Raw genomic sequence first — 21132 nt, forward strand, 5'->3', positions numbered from 1 at the left:
GGCATGTACAAGCTGAGGACTTTTAGCCAGTAGGTTACTAGGCTGAGCCCCCAAATCAGTTCTTTTTCTCATTAAACTCCTCACTGCCTCATAGGCCATACGTAGCATCATTTTCTTTAAGAAGCTACTTGATTTTCTTTTTCGTTTTTTCAGTGACACAATAGTCATTCTATAGCATGTCATTAACTTCATGGCATTGTAAACTTTTATTTTTCTTACTGTTGTTGATTTTGTTTTGTGGCTTTTTAGTTAAGGGGATGTATAGTGATTGTGTGATGTAGATGATGATATCCAGATGTGAGGATGTGGTGCAGTATGCATCTCTACTTCCAGATCAAAGATGGACTCCCAATGAAACTCTTACATACATATTGACAACAGGAATCTGGACTCTCTGCCATCATCCATGCTTGCAATGATGGAATTGCAACTATTTATGAGTAACTGTACTACTGTTAATAGCATAGGAGAAATCAATGGGTGGTGGGAGAGAGAGAATTTGAGAATGGGATCATGCAAATCCCAAAGCCTAAGGAACTATATAGTAGTAATAATAATAATAATAATAATAATAATAATAATAATAAGTAGTAGCAGTAATTGAGCAGAAAAAAAGAAGTTAGGTAGTGAAAACCAGCATATGAACATCTTCTGTCACTCCCCATGCTCTCTGTCATCACCTCTAAAATAAACAAAACATCAAATTTGGGGCCTGTATCCTGTGGCTAGGCATCACCTGCAGTGCCGGCATTCCATATGGCTACTGGGGTTGACTTGCAGCTGTTCCAGTTACAATCCAGCCCCCTGCTAATGGCCCAGCACAGCAGCAAAGGCTGGGGCAAGTTCTTGGGGCCGTCTACCCACATGTGGGGGAGCCAACAGAAGCTCCAGCCTCCTGACTAGGACTAGCCCAGCTTCAGCTAATGAGGACATTTTGGGAGTGAACTAGCACAACAAAGATTCCTCTCATATCTCTCTGTAACTCTGCTCTTTAAATAAAAGAAAATTTCAAAAACCAATACTTCTTGTTTTAAAAAAGCAACAGTGCCCTCTGGATTTCCAAAGAAGAATACCACTAAGACTTCCAATCCAAAGTCACTGCTTATATCCAGCTTCTATATGATTCATCCATAGTGACCACTGCATATGGAGAGGAGGGAATTCTCATGTCCTCATGCTGTATAGAGCTTCATAGTTCTTACAGCCCCTGGGAACATACCTCTCAGCTCCACTCAGCCAGAGCATGGTTCTGGCCACAGGGAAATGAGGGCAGGAAAAGCAGTGATGTCACCTTCTGCTGGCAGTCAGCGGGAGGTGGAGTCCTGTGTTCTTACTTGTAATTGCCTAGAGTACAGTTTCCCCTTGACCTGGCCATGATCAGGGAGGGACAAAACAGGTATAGGTTCAAATAACACTGAGTCTCCCCACCTTTACCAAATCTTGAATTTTCTGCATATAAGCCTTCATTTGCTCTGTCTTTGGCACCATTGGAATACACTTCATGAGAATTTTCTTTATTTGAAATATTTTTCATCTGGCCAGCAAATTGGTTCAACAGACTACTCCTCCAACTCTTATCACTGAAATATATTTTGAGTCACTCACATCTCAGCTGTTTTATCTCCAACAAATTCCTTGTTTCTAACCTGAAAAAGCGGTGGCTTTGCGATGCAGGTTGAACCACTTGCAATAATGGCATCTCATTATCAGAGCATGTTTTAGTGGCAGTCACTGCTTCTGATCAGCATCCTGATAACACAGCCAGAATGGCAGTGAAAGATGCCAAAGATAGCACTCCTGAGAACCACATGGGAGACCCAAATGGGACTCTTCTTCCTGGCTTTATTTCCTGGCCAAACCTGGAATTGGAGACACTGGGATCAAATGGGAGTGCCCTGGTGAGCTGGGGAATCTTTCAGTCCTTTCAATACTCTTCAGAGTGCCTGCGTTCTGAGAATTTATATGTCCCAAGTTTCCACACAAGAAGGACACATTAGGTAAAAGAAAATGAAGTCCAATGACGCCTCCCCTTGATTACCCACATTATTATTGTGCCTTGGAGGCTTTGAGGATATGATTAGAATGTAAATTTTCTTTTTGATCTGATATATATTACCTCCACATTCACTGAACAGGTAGTGTGTGTGTGTGTGTGTGTGTGTGTGTGTGTGTGCATGCATTGACAAACACCCCTCTAATAAATTTGGACTTGCATCTTGTATGTGTTGACTAAACAGCACAAACCCTGCATTGATTTACCATTGAATTAATTTGGCAGGGAATGTAAGAAAATAAAATGCATTAGCAAAAATTGTGCTATGGCGATATAAGATTTATGCTTTTGGAACTGTGTCATCCAAAGTTTCATTTAGTCCTAAGTATCTGTATCAAGTAACAGTAATTAATGTACACAAGGACATAGGAAATCATTCCTCATGCGAACTGTTGTTTACCTTCTCATATTGCAGTTTACATTTTAGAAACTATAAATATTAGACAACATATACACCTTTTAAAAACCTATCCAGTTCACATAGTGCTTGTGGATTAATGATTGCTGCATACCATCATCAAGCAATGTCATAACGATGTATACATGTGTATTGAGGTATGAGAGTTATGTGTGTGTTCAGCATAAGATAATTCTGACAGAGACAATATGGAAAATGAAACTGAGAAATCAACACTCATGTCAAAAAAACAAATCCCCTTTATAGATTGTGGTCTCTGGGGCAGATCACATGGTCCCATCTATCTGCTATTGTTGTACCCAAATAATACAAATTGGTGGGCTGTGGGGTAATGAAAAAGTCTTAACATAAAGCACATCAGGGACCTGTTTCCTGATGAATTATCTGTCTATGTGACCCATCAGATGTCATGTAGGATGTCAGTCCTGGAGCCTACAAACCCCCAGTCAAGCACACAAGGCATATATCACAAAGCCAGATAACACTGAGGTTCCTCACCACAGCCAGAAATGAGTCTCAAACATTAAATGATGAAGTCACATCTCCAATGTGACTTCACTTGAAGACAGCAAATTTAAGAAGGTAATTAACAGTAAATGATGTATTAACTGTGACTCCTTGTTCAAAAAGACTTAAGTTCCAATAGAAAGGATGCCCAATGGAGAGAAGAAATACTCTGTAAAACCTTACAGAAATATTGTGGTTGTGAGCTATAGGAGAGGTGTGAGGAGACACCAAACCTGATAAAATTTTGCTCTTAAATTTTCAATCACTAGAACTCTATGAAATAAATTAATACAATTCAGGGACATATTCTACAGTATTATATTATGGCAACCCAAACAAGGTACTGAACTAAAATTTTACCTACATTTCCTGTAGCCAAAAATATGAAACCTGCAAGTTTCACAGACATATAGAAACCAAAGTCTATGATTTTAGATGGCCAAAATGTAAACAAAGTAAAATACAAAATAAGGAAACTAACTAATCTCCATGACCCCCAAAATAAGAAGCCAAATGCAGCAGCACTAAAAGAAAACTCTGAAGATGAATGAGGAAATCAAGAAAAATTATATGAAGCAATATTTAAAATGAATGAGATACCAATTTTTGAAGGAAAAAAAAATGAAAAATCCTGTACCCAGGTTAGGAAAGCAGTCGACTCAAGGAAGCAGACAGCAAAAGAAAAAAAAAAACATTGTAGTTAAGATTACAGAAGTACAATAGATCAGGATTGTCTATGAAGTAGTTGGTTTCTTGGAACCAGGAGTTTCTTCCAAGTCTCCCATGCGGGTGCAGGGTCTCAAGGCTTTGGACTATCCTCTACAACTTTCCCAGGCCACAAGCAGGGAGCTGGATGGGAAGCAGAGTAACTGGGACAAAAACCAGAGCACATATGGGTTCCCAGCACATATAAGAGAAAGACGTTAGCCTGTAGGGCACCATACCTGGCTTAGTCTCTATACGTTTTATAAGTAACATAGATGGACAATTTTTGAAAGCATAATAGGAGAGATAAAGAAAGATTTTTGAAAATAAAACACTGGCATGGATGTCTGGTGTAGCTTCTAAAACACACTTTTGAGGACCACATGCTTCTGCATAGTGACCCCAGTAGAGCACCAAGCTATGGAAATGTTAATCTTATAGAACAACTAGTAGAAGGTACATACACACCCACTAGAAACAAACCAATGCTACAGTGTAAGTACCTAACTGTGGTAACCACTAATGAGCAATATTATCACACAGAGACATCAGTTCATACTACACAAAATAACAATAGTCTAAAAAAGTGCTAAGAATCACAAAATAGAGAAGTGCACATGCATAAAATGGCAAGATACTGATCCTTCTACCCAGCAATACTTCCTACAGCATCAAAATTTATCCTCAGGTTGTAGCATAAGATCATTGTTCCATATGCAATGCACTTGCTATGAATTAGCACATGAGAAACAAAAAGCAAAACACAAAATACATTGTCACCAGGATCAAAAACTCAAGCAACGGCCAACATTTCAGTGTAACTTGTAAAGCTGCCAGTTGAGGCACCAGCATCCCATATGAAACCAGCTGTTCCACTTCCAGTTCCAGCTCTGTTAGTGGCCTGGATGAAGCAGTGAAAGATGGCCCAATGCATGGGCCCTGACTACCCACACGGAAGACCTGCAGGAAGCTCCAGGATGCTGGCTACACCTTGACCCATCACCAACCATTTTGGCATCTGGGATAGAGCTATTGGATAAAAGTTCTCTGTTTCTCACTCTGTAACTCACACAGATAAATAAACAGACATTCTGGAGCAGGATATATTTATTTGAAAGGCAGTGAGATAAAGAGACCTTCCACCTGCTGTGCCAAGCCAAAGCCAAGAACCTTGAGCTTTTTCTGGTGTTGCCACATGGGTGCAGGGACACATGAACTTGGGGACACCTTATGCTGTTTTCTTGGCTGTATCATCAGGGAGCAGAGTTGGAAGTGGAGCAGCCAGTTCTCCAAGCAGAACACACATGCAGGTAGAAGTTGGAGCTCTGTGCTACCACATCAGCTGAAGAAGTATATTTTAAGCAATCAAAAACAGCAAAAGTAACTGGGACTGACCCCTTGTGGGGATGGAAGTATACTACATCAAGATCTGAACTGACAAAGGCTTACTTTTCCACTTGAGTGTTCACTTTATGGTGTTTGCTATGCTAATGAAACTTGGCAGAAAATTTTTAAAAAGGCAAGAGCATCCTGTTCTGTCTGAGATCATTGAATGAACTCTAAAACAAATCAATGATGTAACATCTAAATCATGGAACATAGATCCTACAGAAATAAGCAAATTGAAAATAAAAGCAGCACATTTTTACACAAAGACTTGAGAGAGATTGAGCTCTGGGAAGCAGCCTGCTTACAGTTCACAAGCAAATCCACTCTGAGCCCACCCAGGTTTCCAGGCCTGAGGATCACTCTCACTGAGGACAAATGGCCTGAGGTGCGGAGGGTGTGGCTGTGAAATCACTCCAGTGATGGAGGGAATCCTAAGCAGCCAGGAAATAATTAATTCTCACAACTTGACACCTTTCTCTTTCTAGTCCCACCAGCCTGCACTGTCTCCTCAGCCTCTCTGCTCTCTTCTGCAACCACTCACTCCAAACCAAGTAAAGGCTGTTATCACTTCCCACCTCAAATGCATTGTTTGCTTACTATCTATTTTTCACCATGGCATAGTTAAAAATCTATTAAGTTGTTTTATCACTTGGAATTAGTAGCTGCCTCATGTTCAAGGCTCAGGTTCTATACACAGAGCTAAAGGCTCATGTGAATAGATAACAGGTGTCAGCTCTTTCTGCGGCTTTTTGTCCCTTTTAAGAGGTTATTTAGGGAACCGGCCCAGAGCTATCTCCTTAGTATTAACTTACCAATTGTCTGGTGGGGCTTGTTATGTAATGGGAACAGGTGGAGCCCTGTAAGAAGTAATCAGGATAAATCAACCAGGTAAATAATGCCTTAAAGGTGTAGCTCTCACATTCTGCAAAGGCACTTTGGTTCAACCTGCACTCCCGTTTGTCCACAAGGCTGCTGTGCCACTCCAGGCCTCTGACAACCAGAAGGTCATTAAATGCTGCCGCTCAGCCTCTGAGCAAATACATGAGGTATGCAACACTGCCGTTACTGGTCTGCTATTGGCAACTAGAAAACTGTCATAGGTCCTTGGGAGGATTTCTGGTGAGGATTGAGCTGTGAACTTAACACCCTGTTTCTCAACATAAGGAAATCAGGCTCAACATGAAGTTCTAACTCCCAGAGTACTTCCGCATCCTCACAGCACAATGATGGAGATTGAGGACACCAAGGCCTGGCTACTGAATGCCTGTCTGCCCTGTGGACCTGAGGAGATTCTCTCACACACTCACCACTTCCCAGCGTCTAAGGAGTTGGGCGTCCTTCCCAGGGCTCCTGCGCGGGAGGCAGCTTACAAGGCAGCAATGGCTGAGCCACCTGGGGCCTCTGAGGAGCAGAACCAAGGTGAGTATGGTGGCTGTGGTCTCACAAAGATCACGCCTTGTTCTGCAGGGTCTCCCAAGAATGCCTGGTTGGATTTTGCTCAGACAGTGGGTACATGTGAGGTGAGAGGACCAGGTAGGAGGGTGGTCACTTGGAGTGTTGAAGGGAGGAATGACTGAGTGGAGGGACCTCACTATAGGGCCGAAGCCACCGAAACTTTTGCACCTGGAACTATTTGACAACAGGGCTTGCAATCATTTCTCAGATATCCCACCTCCTTGCCTTTCTTGGTTCCTCTTTTCTGGATGATTGGGGGTTCGAAGTCTTGAAACCCCGAAATTTGTGATAATCTTTAAGATTAACAGTTTACTGAATGTTCACTGGATTCTGGAACTTTACTTCTTTGCCCTGAGTTTTTAAAAATACAGAATCCAAGCGCATTTTCCCTTAAATTCCTTGAATGCCTGCTTTATGTGCTTCTTGTTGTTGATAAGAAGCTTTATAAGAAGTGTTTTGAATTCTTTATCACCCAGCTCCTCAATGTCTTCGTCAGTTAACTCTGAGGTTGCCAAAGGGTTTTGCTCCTTTGTAGGGGAGTCTTTAGTAATAATCGTTGTGCCTCTATCTTATATTTTACTTGTGCTCATTGTACTTCTGGTGATCAGATTCTTCTCCTTGGGGCAGGCTTTATAAGCTGTGTCACCCACAGGTCTACAATGTGATTTTATTTATTGCAGTTGGTACATGGCTCTTTGCAGTAATTTGTGCCACTCTGTGCAGTGAGTGTCTGCCGGAGTCCAACTCCAGCTGACTTTGAACTCAAGAAGGTGCATGGAATAGGTGTAGAGAAAACAAATGGACCACTACAATTTCAGGATCATAATGGACAATGCAGTAAAGCTGTCTGCTTCATTTATACAGAAGCCTTCACAAAGGCTGGCATAGACTTTTCACACCTGGTCAAGTGGGCTTTCCTAAGGATAGTTCTGTCAATTGTTTCACCTTGAGTCATTAAATCTGCCATCCTAATCCTGTGGTCATGAAGTTCTCAATAGATGGCACATATCAATCAGTAACACATTCTTACTACAATCCTTATTCTGCAACTTAGTCTGGTCAAGTCGGCTTTCCTAAGGATAGTTCTGTCAATTGTTTCACCTTGAGTCATTAAATCTGCCATCCTAATCCTGTGGTCATGAAGTTCTCAATAGATGGCACATATCAATCAGTAACACATTCTTACTACAATCCTTATTCTGCAACTTAGTCTTGAATCAGTTAAGGGAGGGAATGCATCACAGAAGGAGGGAGCTAAAGCTTAAGAGAGGCAAGAATAGATTCCCATTACACCTGGGGACTTAACACCCTTGATTAGCATATGGTCAATGGGGGCAGCTGAGACAGCATGAATAATAAAAGGCCCTTTTGTTAAGACATTATCAGGACCCAGCACATTAGTGTAGTGGTTAAAGTTCTCACCTTGCACTTGCTGGAATCCCATATGGTCATGGGTTGTAATCCCAGTGGCCCCTCTTCCTATCCAGCTCTCTGCTTGTGGCCTGGGAAAGCAGTCAAGGACGGCCCAAAGCCTTGGGACACTGCACCCTCATGGGAGACCCAGAAGAACTCCTGGCTCCTGGCTTCAGATTGGCTCAGATCCAGCTGTTGTGGTCTCTTGGGAAGTGAACCATCAGATGGAAGATCTTCCTCTCTGTTTCTCCTCCTCTCTGTATATCTGCCTTTCCAACAGAAATAAATAAATGTTTAAAAAAAAGGACATTATCAGCAACATCAACTTCCAAGCTCACATTGATAGTAAAGACCAACTCCGCAGAGGCAGACAATGGCTAAATAGATTACAGAAATTTCAGTGGGGTTGTTGATGTTCATACAAAGGGAGGTGGAGCTGCATTCAGGTGGTTGTAGAGACGTCCACTGGGCCCTGCCATGCAGCAGGAAATTCCTTGTGTCCCTGCCTGCAATGGAACAGTACTCTTCACACCTGCGTGTCTTCCACACCCATGGCACCAACCCCAGCATTACCTGTCCTAGAACTTTAGATGCACATCAAGGATGTCAAAACTTATAAATATATAGTTGAGATAGAATATATAACAGAACTTAAATTAGATTTAAGTAATCATTTAAATATAAAATAAGCACATAACATTTATCAATCCAAAGCAATCTGAACATACTGAGAGGCAGAAAACACAAAGATCACCTCAATTCTGAATCTTATCATATTCTGGGGCAATTCAACAAAGTCAGGTCTGGAGTTTGCTGGAGCTAACTAGGAAATTTTGATTGTTAATTAAATTAAAAACAGTTAAGAGATGTTATAACCTGTGCTATTAAAACTTGCTATAACAGAGGATCAGATTTTAATTCCATGAATCAATGATGAATATTTAAGATAACTCCACAAACAGTATTTTCAAGACTATATATCTAAATGTAAAGACTAGCAGATAAAAGCACATGGGTGCATCTCATATGTGGAAAGATTTTAACAGTGGATTAGAGTTACCTTTATACCAATTTATATTTGGTGTAAATGTTACATTTTTAAAGGAATGCCTTAAAAATACCTTAAGTATTATATTCATAAAATTCAAAAAGTCAAGATAAAAATTTAATAGGGTTTAAAAAGAGATGTTGATTTTGCATAAACATTGTTTATAAAGTACAAGAGGCTAGACATTTTTCTGTGGGCCCATTTAGTTTATCTCCTACCCTGCCACTCTTGGCTAAAATGGTTGGTGTTGGGTGAGGCTTGACAAAGGGGAAAAATAAAACCTCCTGGAGAAACTGCACCTGTGGGATGAGTAGCCTAATGAGAGGAGCAGAAGGAGGTAAAAGGGCATGGTACTACCTGGTGGAGAGAAGAGTTTAACCCTGAAGTTGCTGTGCAGGAGCAGGGACTTCTGTAGAGGATGCTTGCCACTGCAAAATGGCAGGGGGTGGAAATGTAAACCAGACAAGAATGTCTCATTAGTTGATCTGGAATCCAAGTCAGCAAGTCCAAGCCCTGTGGGAAAATGCAAGCATTTCTTCCTCCAGAGGTTAAGAGGAAATTGGGTCCTTTTCATTGGCCAGTAAGGACATTTTCAAAATCTATGATTAGAGAAGCTACTCTGTTAGATGATTCATCTGTAAAGACTAAACAAGCAGGTTGGGACACAAGGGTCAAGGAACAAATCTTTTGAAATATAATTGGATGACTTCTAACAAAATGTAAAGGGGGATTTTTACGTAAGTGGTATGAAATTGGACCCACAAGGATTAAGAGTGTTATCTGCCATGACTCATCCTCAGATATTAAATAAGTAAGCTGCTTAGAGCTAAGGAATAATTATTTTATTTACATCTTTGCAAAAAAGCTCCTTGTTCCTATGACATCTCTTTATAATTAAGGTGGAGACCAAAGAACAATAAGGAGTAATAACCTTTTTATGCATGGAAGGGAGGTGTAGCCAGTCTTAAGGCACTTGTTGCCACAAGTAAAAAGTTGGGGTATGAACCGTAGGTAGTATACTAATTTGCAAAAGAAGATACCAACTTTTAATTAGCATTTCCACAATCAATACCAGGTTTTAAGTCTGTTACTCTTCTATAGGCACAGCTTGAGTAGGATATTTGTTCAATCCTATTGGAAGTTCTATACTTCTCCCGTATTTTGTTGCCCAATCCTTTCTCCCTATTAGCAAAGTTTCCCTTTGTATTTCATTGAATACATCTTTAAATGCAGGTTCCCTTTCTGAGCCTTCTGGAACTCCCAGAACTCTTATGTTCACCCTTTTAATTGCCCACCTCCATTTCTGAATGCTTTTCTTACCATGACTCAGCTCTTCTCTATGCTTTGTAGTTGTTTTCACATTGTTGCAGGAGATTTCATTCAATATTGGGGAGTGGGGTTTACTCATTTTGATGTTGAGGAGTTCCCCTGAATTTTCCAGACTAGTTTATATATCTCCCTTCACCTTAACTTCCAGGTACAGTCCTAAGTCCACTGCATGATTCCCAGGCCAGAGAAAATGAACACACCTTCAGTAAGTAGCTTGTTTATTTCTTAGCTTGTTTTACAGTGTATTTTAGGACATTTAAGTTTGTTTTTAACTTAAGATTGAAAAGCAAATGTGATAAACAAGGTTATATATTTTATATCTATACTATATACATATACATATTAATACACATTAAACATATTACTATATATGCATATATTATAGATATATACACATATACATACATATTATATATAAACGCATACTATATCATAAATGAACATACAATATGTAATACAGTATATGTATATAATATAACATATGTTTATATATATTGTACATATGTAAGACATACATGGATACATAGTACATGCATAGGTGTATGATGTATATATAATATCTATGTATAATGTATATGTGATACACACATACATATAAAATATACGTAATATATATAACACACATACATATGATATGTGTGTATGTGTATAATTATATATAATATATACAATGTATACACACACATATATAGCCTGTTTTATCACATATGTGGTTTATTTATAGGACTAAATCATTAGAGATGTCAGACCTGATTGAAAATTTCTTTCCTGGATTTCCGATGCAAAAATCAAGACATCTGATTGTATTATTTAAATTGAAATTAAGAATTTATTTCTGTAATATCAGGAATGGCATGGTCTTCATTATTTTTTAGATGACATAATGAAAGATGATTAGTATCACTTTCATTATATCATCTGGAAATAAACACTGGACATAAACAGTTTTTTGCCATTGTAAGTTTTATCTAGTGTAAAAAATATTAACTTTTCAATGTTTGCTTTTTTTGGAACTGCTGAAATAGTGTTGTTCCTTATAGCATTTTGGGCTGTATTATATTCATGATCTGCTACAGGAATGTATGGAAAGCAGAATCTGCAACATAAACATTTTTTAAAGCTTTGTTTTTCATTTGTTTATAAGTTGAAACACCAAAAGAGGAGACATATACAGACAGGCATGTTGCTATATATTGTGTTATTCTCCAAACAAACAAATATGTAAATAAAATAAAAGCCAGGTAAGCATTTATTTTTTAAATGATAAAAAAAGAAATATGTGCAGAAACAACTTGATGGGCTACAGCTGGGTATCTGCCTTATTTTCCGACAATTGGCAGGCTATGACTAGCTGAGACTTGGTTAATTGTTTCAAAAAGACAGAAAAAGTCCTGAAAAGCCTCCACAATGCCAAGAAGTATGGTGAATATGTTCTCGTCAGGCATTGTTCCCAGGTCATCTTCTGCTTCCTCACCGTGATGATGAAGCATGGGCACAAGGATGAGTATGAGATCATTGATGATCACAGAACTGGGAAGATTGTGAACCTCACACTCAGGTTACACAAGTGTGGAGTGATCATCCCCAGACTTGAGAGGCAGCTGAAAGATCTAGAAAATTGGAAGAGTATTCTGCTTCCATCCTGCCAGTTTTGTTTCATTGTAGTGACAACCTCAGCTGACATCGTAGAACATGATGAAGCAAAACAACATATAGGAAGGAAATTCCTGGGATTCTTTCTCTAGGGATGCAACACATGCATACCCATAAAAGCTCCCTGGGGAAAAAAAGTAAAACAAGTAGAAAGAATTCTAATCTGTATATCCTCAAAGGTTAAAGAAAAAATAAAAAAATTATAAACAGTTATGAGATCATTAATTCCAATATGAGCCTTAGATAATATTTATTCATTTATGCAAGTTTAGTTTAAACAATATTTCCAATATTCCATCTGCCCAAGTTGGAGAAAGAAATTTGAAATTTATTAATATTACTTTATAATTTTTAAATCTCAGAATATTTGAGCAAATAATCTTCATGAATCATTCATTTTTCTTACTATCGTAATATCAAACATGTGTCTTCCTTACCTAGCATGTTATATAGATCATGTGTTCATACCTACACCTCTAAATTACACAGTACAAGCATTTCAGAATCATTAAATAAAAGTATGAGTTACCTAATGATAATGAAATTGTGTTCTAGATTTGGAATTGCAAAATTAATAAAGCATAAGATATTTGCATTTCAATTTTGTCTTATGTTACCATACAGAATGCAAAGTAGGTTGTGCCACAAAAGATGAAAATCAAATTATTCACAGAAGAATCCACTCTCATTCTTTCTGTTTAGTTATCTGGAGCTGAACTATATTTTCCTATTATATTTATTTTTGCTATGTATTTTATTGATTTGCTGAGTTATCCACTTGCTATTATAGGTGTTGCTGTCATTTGAAGATGTGGCTGTGGACTTGTCCCTGGAGGAATGGCAGCACATGGACAGTGCCCAGAGGACCCTGTACAGGGATGTGATGCTTGAGACCTATAGCAATCTGCTGTCCGTGGGTGAGTGAAATCTGTCATGCCCAAGCAGAATACTTTCTTCTTACTTGATCAAAAAATAATTTGTAAAGTTTACTGCTTGATGAGACTAGTATTTGAGCTTATTAAGAATATGAATATCAACCCTACAGGAAATAAATCATAGTTGTCCTTTATGGCAAAGAACCTGTGATTAAGCTTTTCACCTTTAAATCTGAGGTTATTTATTTATTTATTTTTTTTTTTTTTACAAAATCTAGTATTATTTTCCCTTAACAGGCTATTCAATTACCAAGCCTGATGTGATCTTCAAGTTGGAGCAAGGAGTATTGCCATGGACAGTGGAAAAATCTCTAAACCAGCCACTTTCAGGTAAGTCAGCACATAACAGGGCACGGGGACTGACAATTACCTCAGTAAATATTGGTTGGACTTCTCACTAATTGTTTTTTTTTAATTTCCTTTTTTGTCACAGCTCCATAGGCTCTGTGATTCTCCCCTCCACAAACCCTCTGCCCATATTGAATTCCTACATATTGTTACAGTAGTACAGATCACAACCAGTCATGATTCCTTCATTGAGGTCATGGACCATGCAGAGGGTCCAACATGTCATTTTCCAGATAAATTCAACAATTTCATTGGGAGACCATCCTTGGTCTAAAAGTAGAACTGGCAGAATATCATCCCCTCCAATGAAAAGCCACTATACAATCCAACAACAGGAAGAAACATGAAAATTAACAACATTATGAGGTTACTTAACATGGTATTTAGTGACCAATATGCTACAAAACGCAAGTTTTTAACTATATCCTGTAACTAATTCCTTAACATTTCAATTTCAGCATAGATACAACCTGCTGCTATAAACCTGAAAATGGTTATAGGATGCTAATCAGCTGTCTTGTCTATTTTCATTTTTATGTTTAGCAGCTTATAGAATTCAAGCGTGAATTTACTGAACTTCACAAATTTTAGGATAATTCAAATAGGCTTATAACTAACAAGCCATATTTTAACGGTTGAGAAACAGAACAGTTTTAGAATGGGTGCGCAGAGAAATCTTCAATACCTTAGTAAGGAGTATCTTTGTTTCCTACCAAGTAAGGTATACTGTAGTCCAAGTTGACATTTTCCTGTCTGTTTTAAGCTTTCCTTACTGGTCTCTGCCTGTCTATCTGATCTTATTTTGGGGGCTACGGAGCACCCTGATGGTGATTTCTAGAGAGGGCTGGGAGTCAAAGTTGGAACTAAGTAAGGAGAGGAGCACAGAAAGCTCCTCTCCTGAGTCCCGGAGGATGTTGACTGTTCTTCTGTTTCTGAGGACCTCTCAGGGCTCCTGGCTGTTGTTCCTATGACATTAGACCCCATGAGGAGGGTTCTGGGCTTCTTCCATCCCACGTGGGAGATCTGATAAAAAATGGTTGACCTCAGAGGTCTCAGCCTATGAGGGCACTTTAGTTCCCTATGATCTCCTTGGCAGTTGGGATAGAGTCCTTGGTGCCCATCCTGAGAGTCCTTGGTGAGGTACTGGTTATTTCTGGGATTAGGATACAAACCTCCTCCTGTTCTCCTGTTACTCTCTGGGGTCCCCAACTGCTCTGTGCATAGGACCTCCTGTTAAGAGGCTGTCAGAATGCTCTTGGGTTCCACTGTATGTCTTTATAGTTTTTGCTGATGTCTAATGCAGATTTGAGTGTGCTGTCTATAAGTTACCTGTTGCAATCTTGACAGATAATACTTGACTTCTTCCTCAGAAACTCAAAGGTATAAGATTTCTCTGCTCTCACGACCCATTGCTGAATAACATAGGGTGTTAAAAGCATATTATGCTTTTCAGTTCTCTAATGTAGTTCACAGGTAGTTGTCTCTCATTGATTATTGGTTCTTTGGATCATCACAATATCTTATTTTGTGTGATACAGGCTGTTTGATGGTGTAATAATTTTACAATTTACAGGTACTATTTTCACTATTGACATCATTTCATCTTAAATTAAGGCAAACATGTGGTATCTAGCCTTTTGGGGTTGGCTCATTTCCATTAGCATAATGGATTCCAGATGGAACCATTTGACCATGAAGAAATGCATTTCATCTTTTTTTAGATAGCTGAGTAGTATTTCATGGAGTAGATGAACCATGGCTTTCTTATCAAGTCATCTGTTGATGGGCATTTTGGTTGCTTCCAAGGTTTTGCAATTATTGGTTGTGCCACTATGAACATAGGGGTGCATGTTGGTTTCTCGTGCAACAGGTGTTTAGGATATTCCTAGAAGTGCTTTTGCTGGATCATATGGTATGTAAAGTTTCATTTGTTTAAGTGTTCTCACACTGATTTGCATAGAGGCTGCACCAGCCTGCATTCCCACCAGCAGTGGAGAAGGGTTCCCTTTTCCCCACATCCTTGTCAGCAGGTATTGTTGTTGGTTTTTCATATGTGAGCCATTCTCACTGGCGTTAGGTGGTCCCTCAGTGATGTCTTCATTTGGATTTCCCTTATTGCCAGAGAGCTTGAGCATTTTTTCATATGTTTGTTTGCCATTTGGGCTTTGTTCCTTTGTAAAATGTCTGCCCATTTCCTGTTTCCATTTCTTGAGTGGTTTGTTTGTTTTGGTTATTCTGTATATATTCTGCAGATTGGTCCCTTATCTCATATGTAGTGTGCAAAGATCTTCTCCCATTCTGTGGATTGTTTTTTTTTTTACTTTGTTGATTGTTTCTTTTGTTGTATAGAAGCTTCTTAGTTTGATGTAGTCCCATTTGTTTCTTTTGATCTTGATTGCTATACCATTGGTAATTGTTTTAGAAAGTCAGGGACTACACCTAAATGTTGCAGGGTGTTTCCAACATTCTCTTCCAAAGTTTTGAAGGTTTCTGGATGTAGGTTTAGATCTTTATCCATTTAGATTTGATCTTAGTGTATGGTGAAATATGTGGGTCTAACTTCTTGTTTCTGCAGGCTATGAACCAATTGTCCCAACAGACTTTATGGAAGACACCTTCCAATTTCCCTTATTGTCATCTTTTTTTTGTCAAAGATTATTTGGCTCTATCTGTGTGGGTTCCCTTCTGTTGCTTCTATTCTACTCCATTGATCCTCCTCTCTATCTTTGTGCCAGTACCTGGTTGTTTTAATAACCACAGCCCTGTAGCATATCCAGAGGTCTGAGACTATGATTTCCCCTGTTAACTTCCAATTCTTCAGGATGGTTCAAGCTATTTGCAGTTTTTTTGTGTTTCCACATGTACCCTTGTATCATTTTTTTCCAGTTGTATAAAGAATGTTTTGGTCAATTTGATTGGGATTGCGTTGAATATGTATATTACTTTTGGTAGCATGGACATTTTGATGATATTGATTTTACCCATCCAGGAATATGGTATGTGTCTCCAATTTCTGAAATCTTCTTCCTTTTATGTTTTGAGTTTTGTTTTGGTTTGTTTTTTGTAGTTTTCTTCAAAGAGTTCTTCTACAATTTTTGGTTAGGTTTATTCCTAGACACTTCGTTTTCTTCTTTGTCATTGTGCAAGGTACCTTGCTGGTTAGCGCTTTTTCCATCTTGGGGCTGTTAGCATACACTATTGCTGTTGATTTTTGTTCATTTATTTTGTACCCTGCCACTCTACCAAACTCTTGTGTAAGTTCTAGCAGTCTCTGTATTGAGTCTCTTTGTTCTTCTATGTATATGACCATGCCATCTGCTAATAGTGATAGCTTGACTGCTTTGTTTTCCATTTGAATTCTCTTGATTTCTTTTTCTTGTCTTACAGCCTTTGCAAGTACTTCTAATAATATGTTGAATAGCAGTGGTGTTAGTGGACATTTTGTCTTGTTTTAGATCTCAGTGGGAAGGGTTCCAAATTTTCCCCATTCAGTATGATGCTGGCATTGGGTTTTTCATATATTGCTTTGATTGTTCCTTCTATGCTTACCTTGGTTAGCGTTTCTAGTATGAAGTGGTGTTGGATTTTGCCAAAAGCTTTTTCAGCATCTTTTGATAATATTGTATGGGGTTTTTTTTGGTGTGTGCTTCAGTTGTTGGATGTGTTGTATTACTTTTATGGGTTTACGAATGTTGAACCATCCTTGCATTCCCAGGATGAATCCTACTTGATCCAGATGAATGATTTGTCTGATTTTTTTTTAATTCTATTGGCTAGAATTTCGTGAGAATCTCAGCATCAATATTCACCAGGGAGATCGGTCTGTAGTTTTCCTTCTCTGTTAATTTCAATCCGGTTTTGTTATTAAGGTGATGTTGGCTTAATAGAAAGAGTTTGGAAGGGTTGCTTCCTTTTGTATCATTTTGAAGAGTTTGTAGAGGATTGAAGTTAGCTCTGCTTAGAATGTTTTATAGAATTCTTCAGTGAAGCCATCTGGGTCTGTTTTTTTTTTTTTTTTAGGAGATCTTTAATCACAGATTCAATCTCTGCCTCTGTCTTAGGTTTATTCCAGTATTCTGTTACCTGCTGGCTAAGTTTTGGTAGGTGGTGGGAGTCCAAGAACCTTTCCATTTCCTGGTGGACCTCTGATTTGTTGAAGTACAGTTGTTTGTAGTAATTTCTAATTATGTTCTTAATGGTTGCAGTGTTTATCGCTATGTTATGTATTTCCTGGGGCATTCTGATTTACTGATTTTCAGTTTCATTCCATGGTGTGAAACTGGAAATCAGGTAGAAGAAATCAAGAGAAGGTGCATGGTACGATTCTAATTATTTTGATGTTAGTGAGACTTGTTTCGTGCCCTATCATGTGGTTGATCCTGCAGAAGGTGCCATGCACTGATGAGAAAAGTGTATATTGTGTGTCCGTAGAGTGTAAGGTTCTAAATATCTAGTAGGTTCATTTGTTCTATTCTCTGTGTGAGTGCTCTTGTTTCTCTATTGAGTTTCTGTCTTGTTGATCTATTGGTGTAAATGTGGTGTTGTGGTCTCCAAAGATAGTCATCTTTGCATCTATGTGCCTGCCCCCTGCCAGGACCTTCAATAATTGCTTCACATAGCTGTATGTCCTTGTGTTTGGTGCATACCCATTTATAATGGTAATCACTTCCTGATGGATGTTTCCCTTCAACATTATGACGTGCCCATCTCTGCCCCTTTGGATATTTGTCATGTTGAAATCTCTATCATCAGAAATCATAAAAGCTACACCAGCCATTTTGTTCTCATCCATTGATGTGAAATATCTTTTTCCATCCCTTCACTTTCAGTTTCTTAGATAATTGGGTCCTGTTTGTTGATTCAATTAGTCTATGTCTTTTGATTAATAAAAGTAGGCCATTTGTGTCTAGAGTGAATACTGAGAGGTTGTGATGTTGACCTGCCTGTGTGTGTGTGTGTGTGTGTGTGTGTGTGTGTGTGTGTGTGTGTATTTGCCTGTGTTGATATCTGTTTAATTTTCTTTCCTTTTGTGGACTTCAGTGAGGGGGTCTTCCCATTTACCATCTTTGCATATGGTCTGCATCGTTTCCTTCTAGGTTTAGGACATGTCAAAGGAGATTTTCTAGAGCTGGTTTCATGCTGGCATATTCTTCTAGTTTCTCATTGCTATAGCAGTGTTTAATTTCATTCTCAAATACAAATGAGATCTTACTGGGTACACTATTCTTTCTTATTTCACTCACTTCAGTGTACCACTGTTGGCCATCTTGAGAAATCTACAGCTTTCTTTTACTTTGATGAGTCTGAATTCTCATTCCTGATTTTGGTTAGATGGTCAAGAATTGCCATTTGTTTACATGAACACTTGAAAAATACTTACACGTTATTCATGCATAGAGTTGTTCTGATCCCTTGTTTTCAGATTCTTACAAAAAGGAGGAGCTCCTTGGTGCCAATAATGAAAGTCAAGAAAAACCCTTCAGGCAAGTTTTAATTATATCCTTACATATTATATATGTCAAATTATATATTACATATATAACATATTAACAAAAGACAGTTGCATTGACAAAGTTGTGTACTTTAAGCTTTGGCCATATGAAACCGAACATATAAATTGGAGATTGTATGAAAAAAACCCTTGAGGAATATAATTTATTTCTAACTGTTTTTCCCAGGAAAGCTGAAGAGATGGCATTTCAGAAAACACATGAAGGCTTTAATACGCCTGAGGACAACCTCCAGTGCAGGGAGCATCTCAGTGAGCATCTTAGTGAGCATGCCAAAGTGCACAATGCTCAGCAGTGTCTAGAGCACAGTGGAAAAGGGAAGACTTGCAGCAGGAACAAGCTATTCTCTATGTGTGAAGGAGTTAACCACAAACATTCCTGTGACAAGCCACCTGCTAGTGTGGGGACAATTCAGGTTGGAAAGGAAAAGTTCCATAGCAATTCTTCCTTTGGCAAGCATCAGCAATCACACTTGAGAGAGAAATCCCATGAGCATTGTAAGAACGAAAGGTCCTTTATATACGAAAGAGATCTTAAACTAAGTCATATAATGCACGCAGCAAAAAACCAGTATACATGTGTCAACTGTAAAAACTCTTTGAGCTCTCAATCTTGCATTCCCACCAAACAGAAAAATGACATAGGTGAAAATCTCTATTTTTGCAATGGATGTGAAAAACACCTTGATCAGAAGTCAGAACTCATTAGAGATCAGTTATTTTGCACTGCAGAAAAGCCATATGAAAGCAATGAGCCTGGAAACGGCTTTCATGGAAACTCAATCCTCCATGCACATCAGAGAGTACACAAAGGCAAGAAAAGTTATGAATGCAGCATGTGTGAGAAAGTATTTTCCTCCAAGTCCTACCTCATTTCACATCAGAGAATCCACACTGGTGAAAAAACTTGCAAATGTAATGTATGTGGAAAAGTATTTAGCCAGAGGTCATATCTCATTAGGCATCAGAGAATCCACACAAGGGAGAAACCTTATCAATGTAATGAGTGCAGAAAGGCTTTTCACCAGAAGTCACACCTCATTAAACATAAGAGAATCCACACAAGAGAGAAAAGTGAATGTAAAGTGTGTAGAATAGTATTTTGCCTGAGGTCTAGTCTTAGCAAACATCAGAGAATTCACACAGGTGTGAGAGCTCATGAATGTAAAGAGTGCGGGAAAACATTTAGCAGGCGTTCAAACCTCATGTGTCATCAGAGAATTCACACAGGTGTGAAGCCTCATGAATGTAATGAGTGTGGGAAAGCCTTTAGCAGGAGGTCAAACCTCATGTGTCATCAGAAAATTCACACAGGTGTGAAGCCTCATGAATGTAATGAGTGTGGGAAAGCATTTAGCAGGCGTTCAAACCTAATCCATCATCAGAGAATTCACACAGGTGTGAGAGCTCATGAATGTAAAGAGTGTGGGAAAACATTTAGCAGGAGGTCAAACCTCATGTGTCATCAGATAATTCACACAGGTGTGAAGCCTCATGAATGTAATGTGTGTGGGAAAGCATTTAGCAGGCGTTCAAACCTCATGCGTCATCAGAGAATTCACACAGGTTTGAAGTCTCATGAATGTAATGAGTGTGGGAAAACATTTAGCAGGAGGTCAAACCTCATATGTCATCAGACAATTCACACAGGTGTGAAGATTCATGAATGTAATGAGTGTGAGAAAGCATTTAGGTGGAGATCAGACCTCATGCGTCATCAGACAGTTCACACTGGACTGAAACGCTATGAATGTAATGAGTGTGGGAAAGCCTTTAGCAGGAGGCCAAACCTCAGGACTCATCAGACAATTCACAATGGGGTGTAGCCTTAGGAATTTAATGAGTGTCAGAGAGCATTTCTGTCGAGGTCAAACCTCATGAGCCATCAGAAAATTCACACAAGGGGTGAAACCTTATGAATGTGGTGAATGTGGGAAAGTATACAGGTGGAAGTCAAGCCTCTTGACACAGGAGATAATTCAAACAGGGAACAAACCTTTTGAATATAAGTCGTTTAAAAATGCCTTTTACCCAGAGGCAACTCTCATCACAAATGAGCAAATTCACAAGTTGAAACTTATATATTTGGTGTGAAACACATGTTTACTTTTTCATGCCTGAACACGTGTGAAAGTATTCACCCATAAAGGAGGTTTTGAGTGCAATTAAAATATTGTCATTACTACAATGTAACAGACATGAAGAGATTCACAGAAAGGAACGTAAATCACTGTATTGATTGAAATATCTCTTTTCTGAAGTCAGTCTTCTGTGGAGTTTACAGACCTGAGAAGTTCTACATCATGTCTAAAGAACAATTAAGAATGATAAGCCTGCTCTCTATCAAAAGTTACACAGTGCATGAAATGA

General features: G+C 38.8%; 1 protein-coding gene across 1 annotated transcript; it reads left to right on the plus strand.

Annotated features, from left to right (window-relative positions):
* The first annotated feature begins 6451 nt into the window (after nt 1–6451).
* Nucleotides 6452–20588, plus strand: LOC131480283 (zinc finger protein 883-like). Its single transcript, XM_058664168.1, has 8 exons — nt 6452–6491; nt 11701–11943; nt 12595–12602; nt 12761–12887; nt 13143–13235; nt 18676–18736; nt 18932–19836; nt 19918–20588. Exons 1-8 carry the CDS (start codon nt 6452–6454, stop codon nt 20586–20588), a joined length of 2148 nt encoding a protein of 715 aa, XP_058520151.1.
* The last annotated feature ends 544 nt before the right edge of the window (nt 20589–21132 follow it).

The sequence above is a fragment of the Ochotona princeps genome, chromosome 5, assembly GCF_030435755.1.
Source record: "Ochotona princeps isolate mOchPri1 chromosome 5, mOchPri1.hap1, whole genome shotgun sequence".
NCBI lineage: Eukaryota > Metazoa > Chordata > Mammalia > Lagomorpha > Ochotonidae > Ochotona > Ochotona princeps.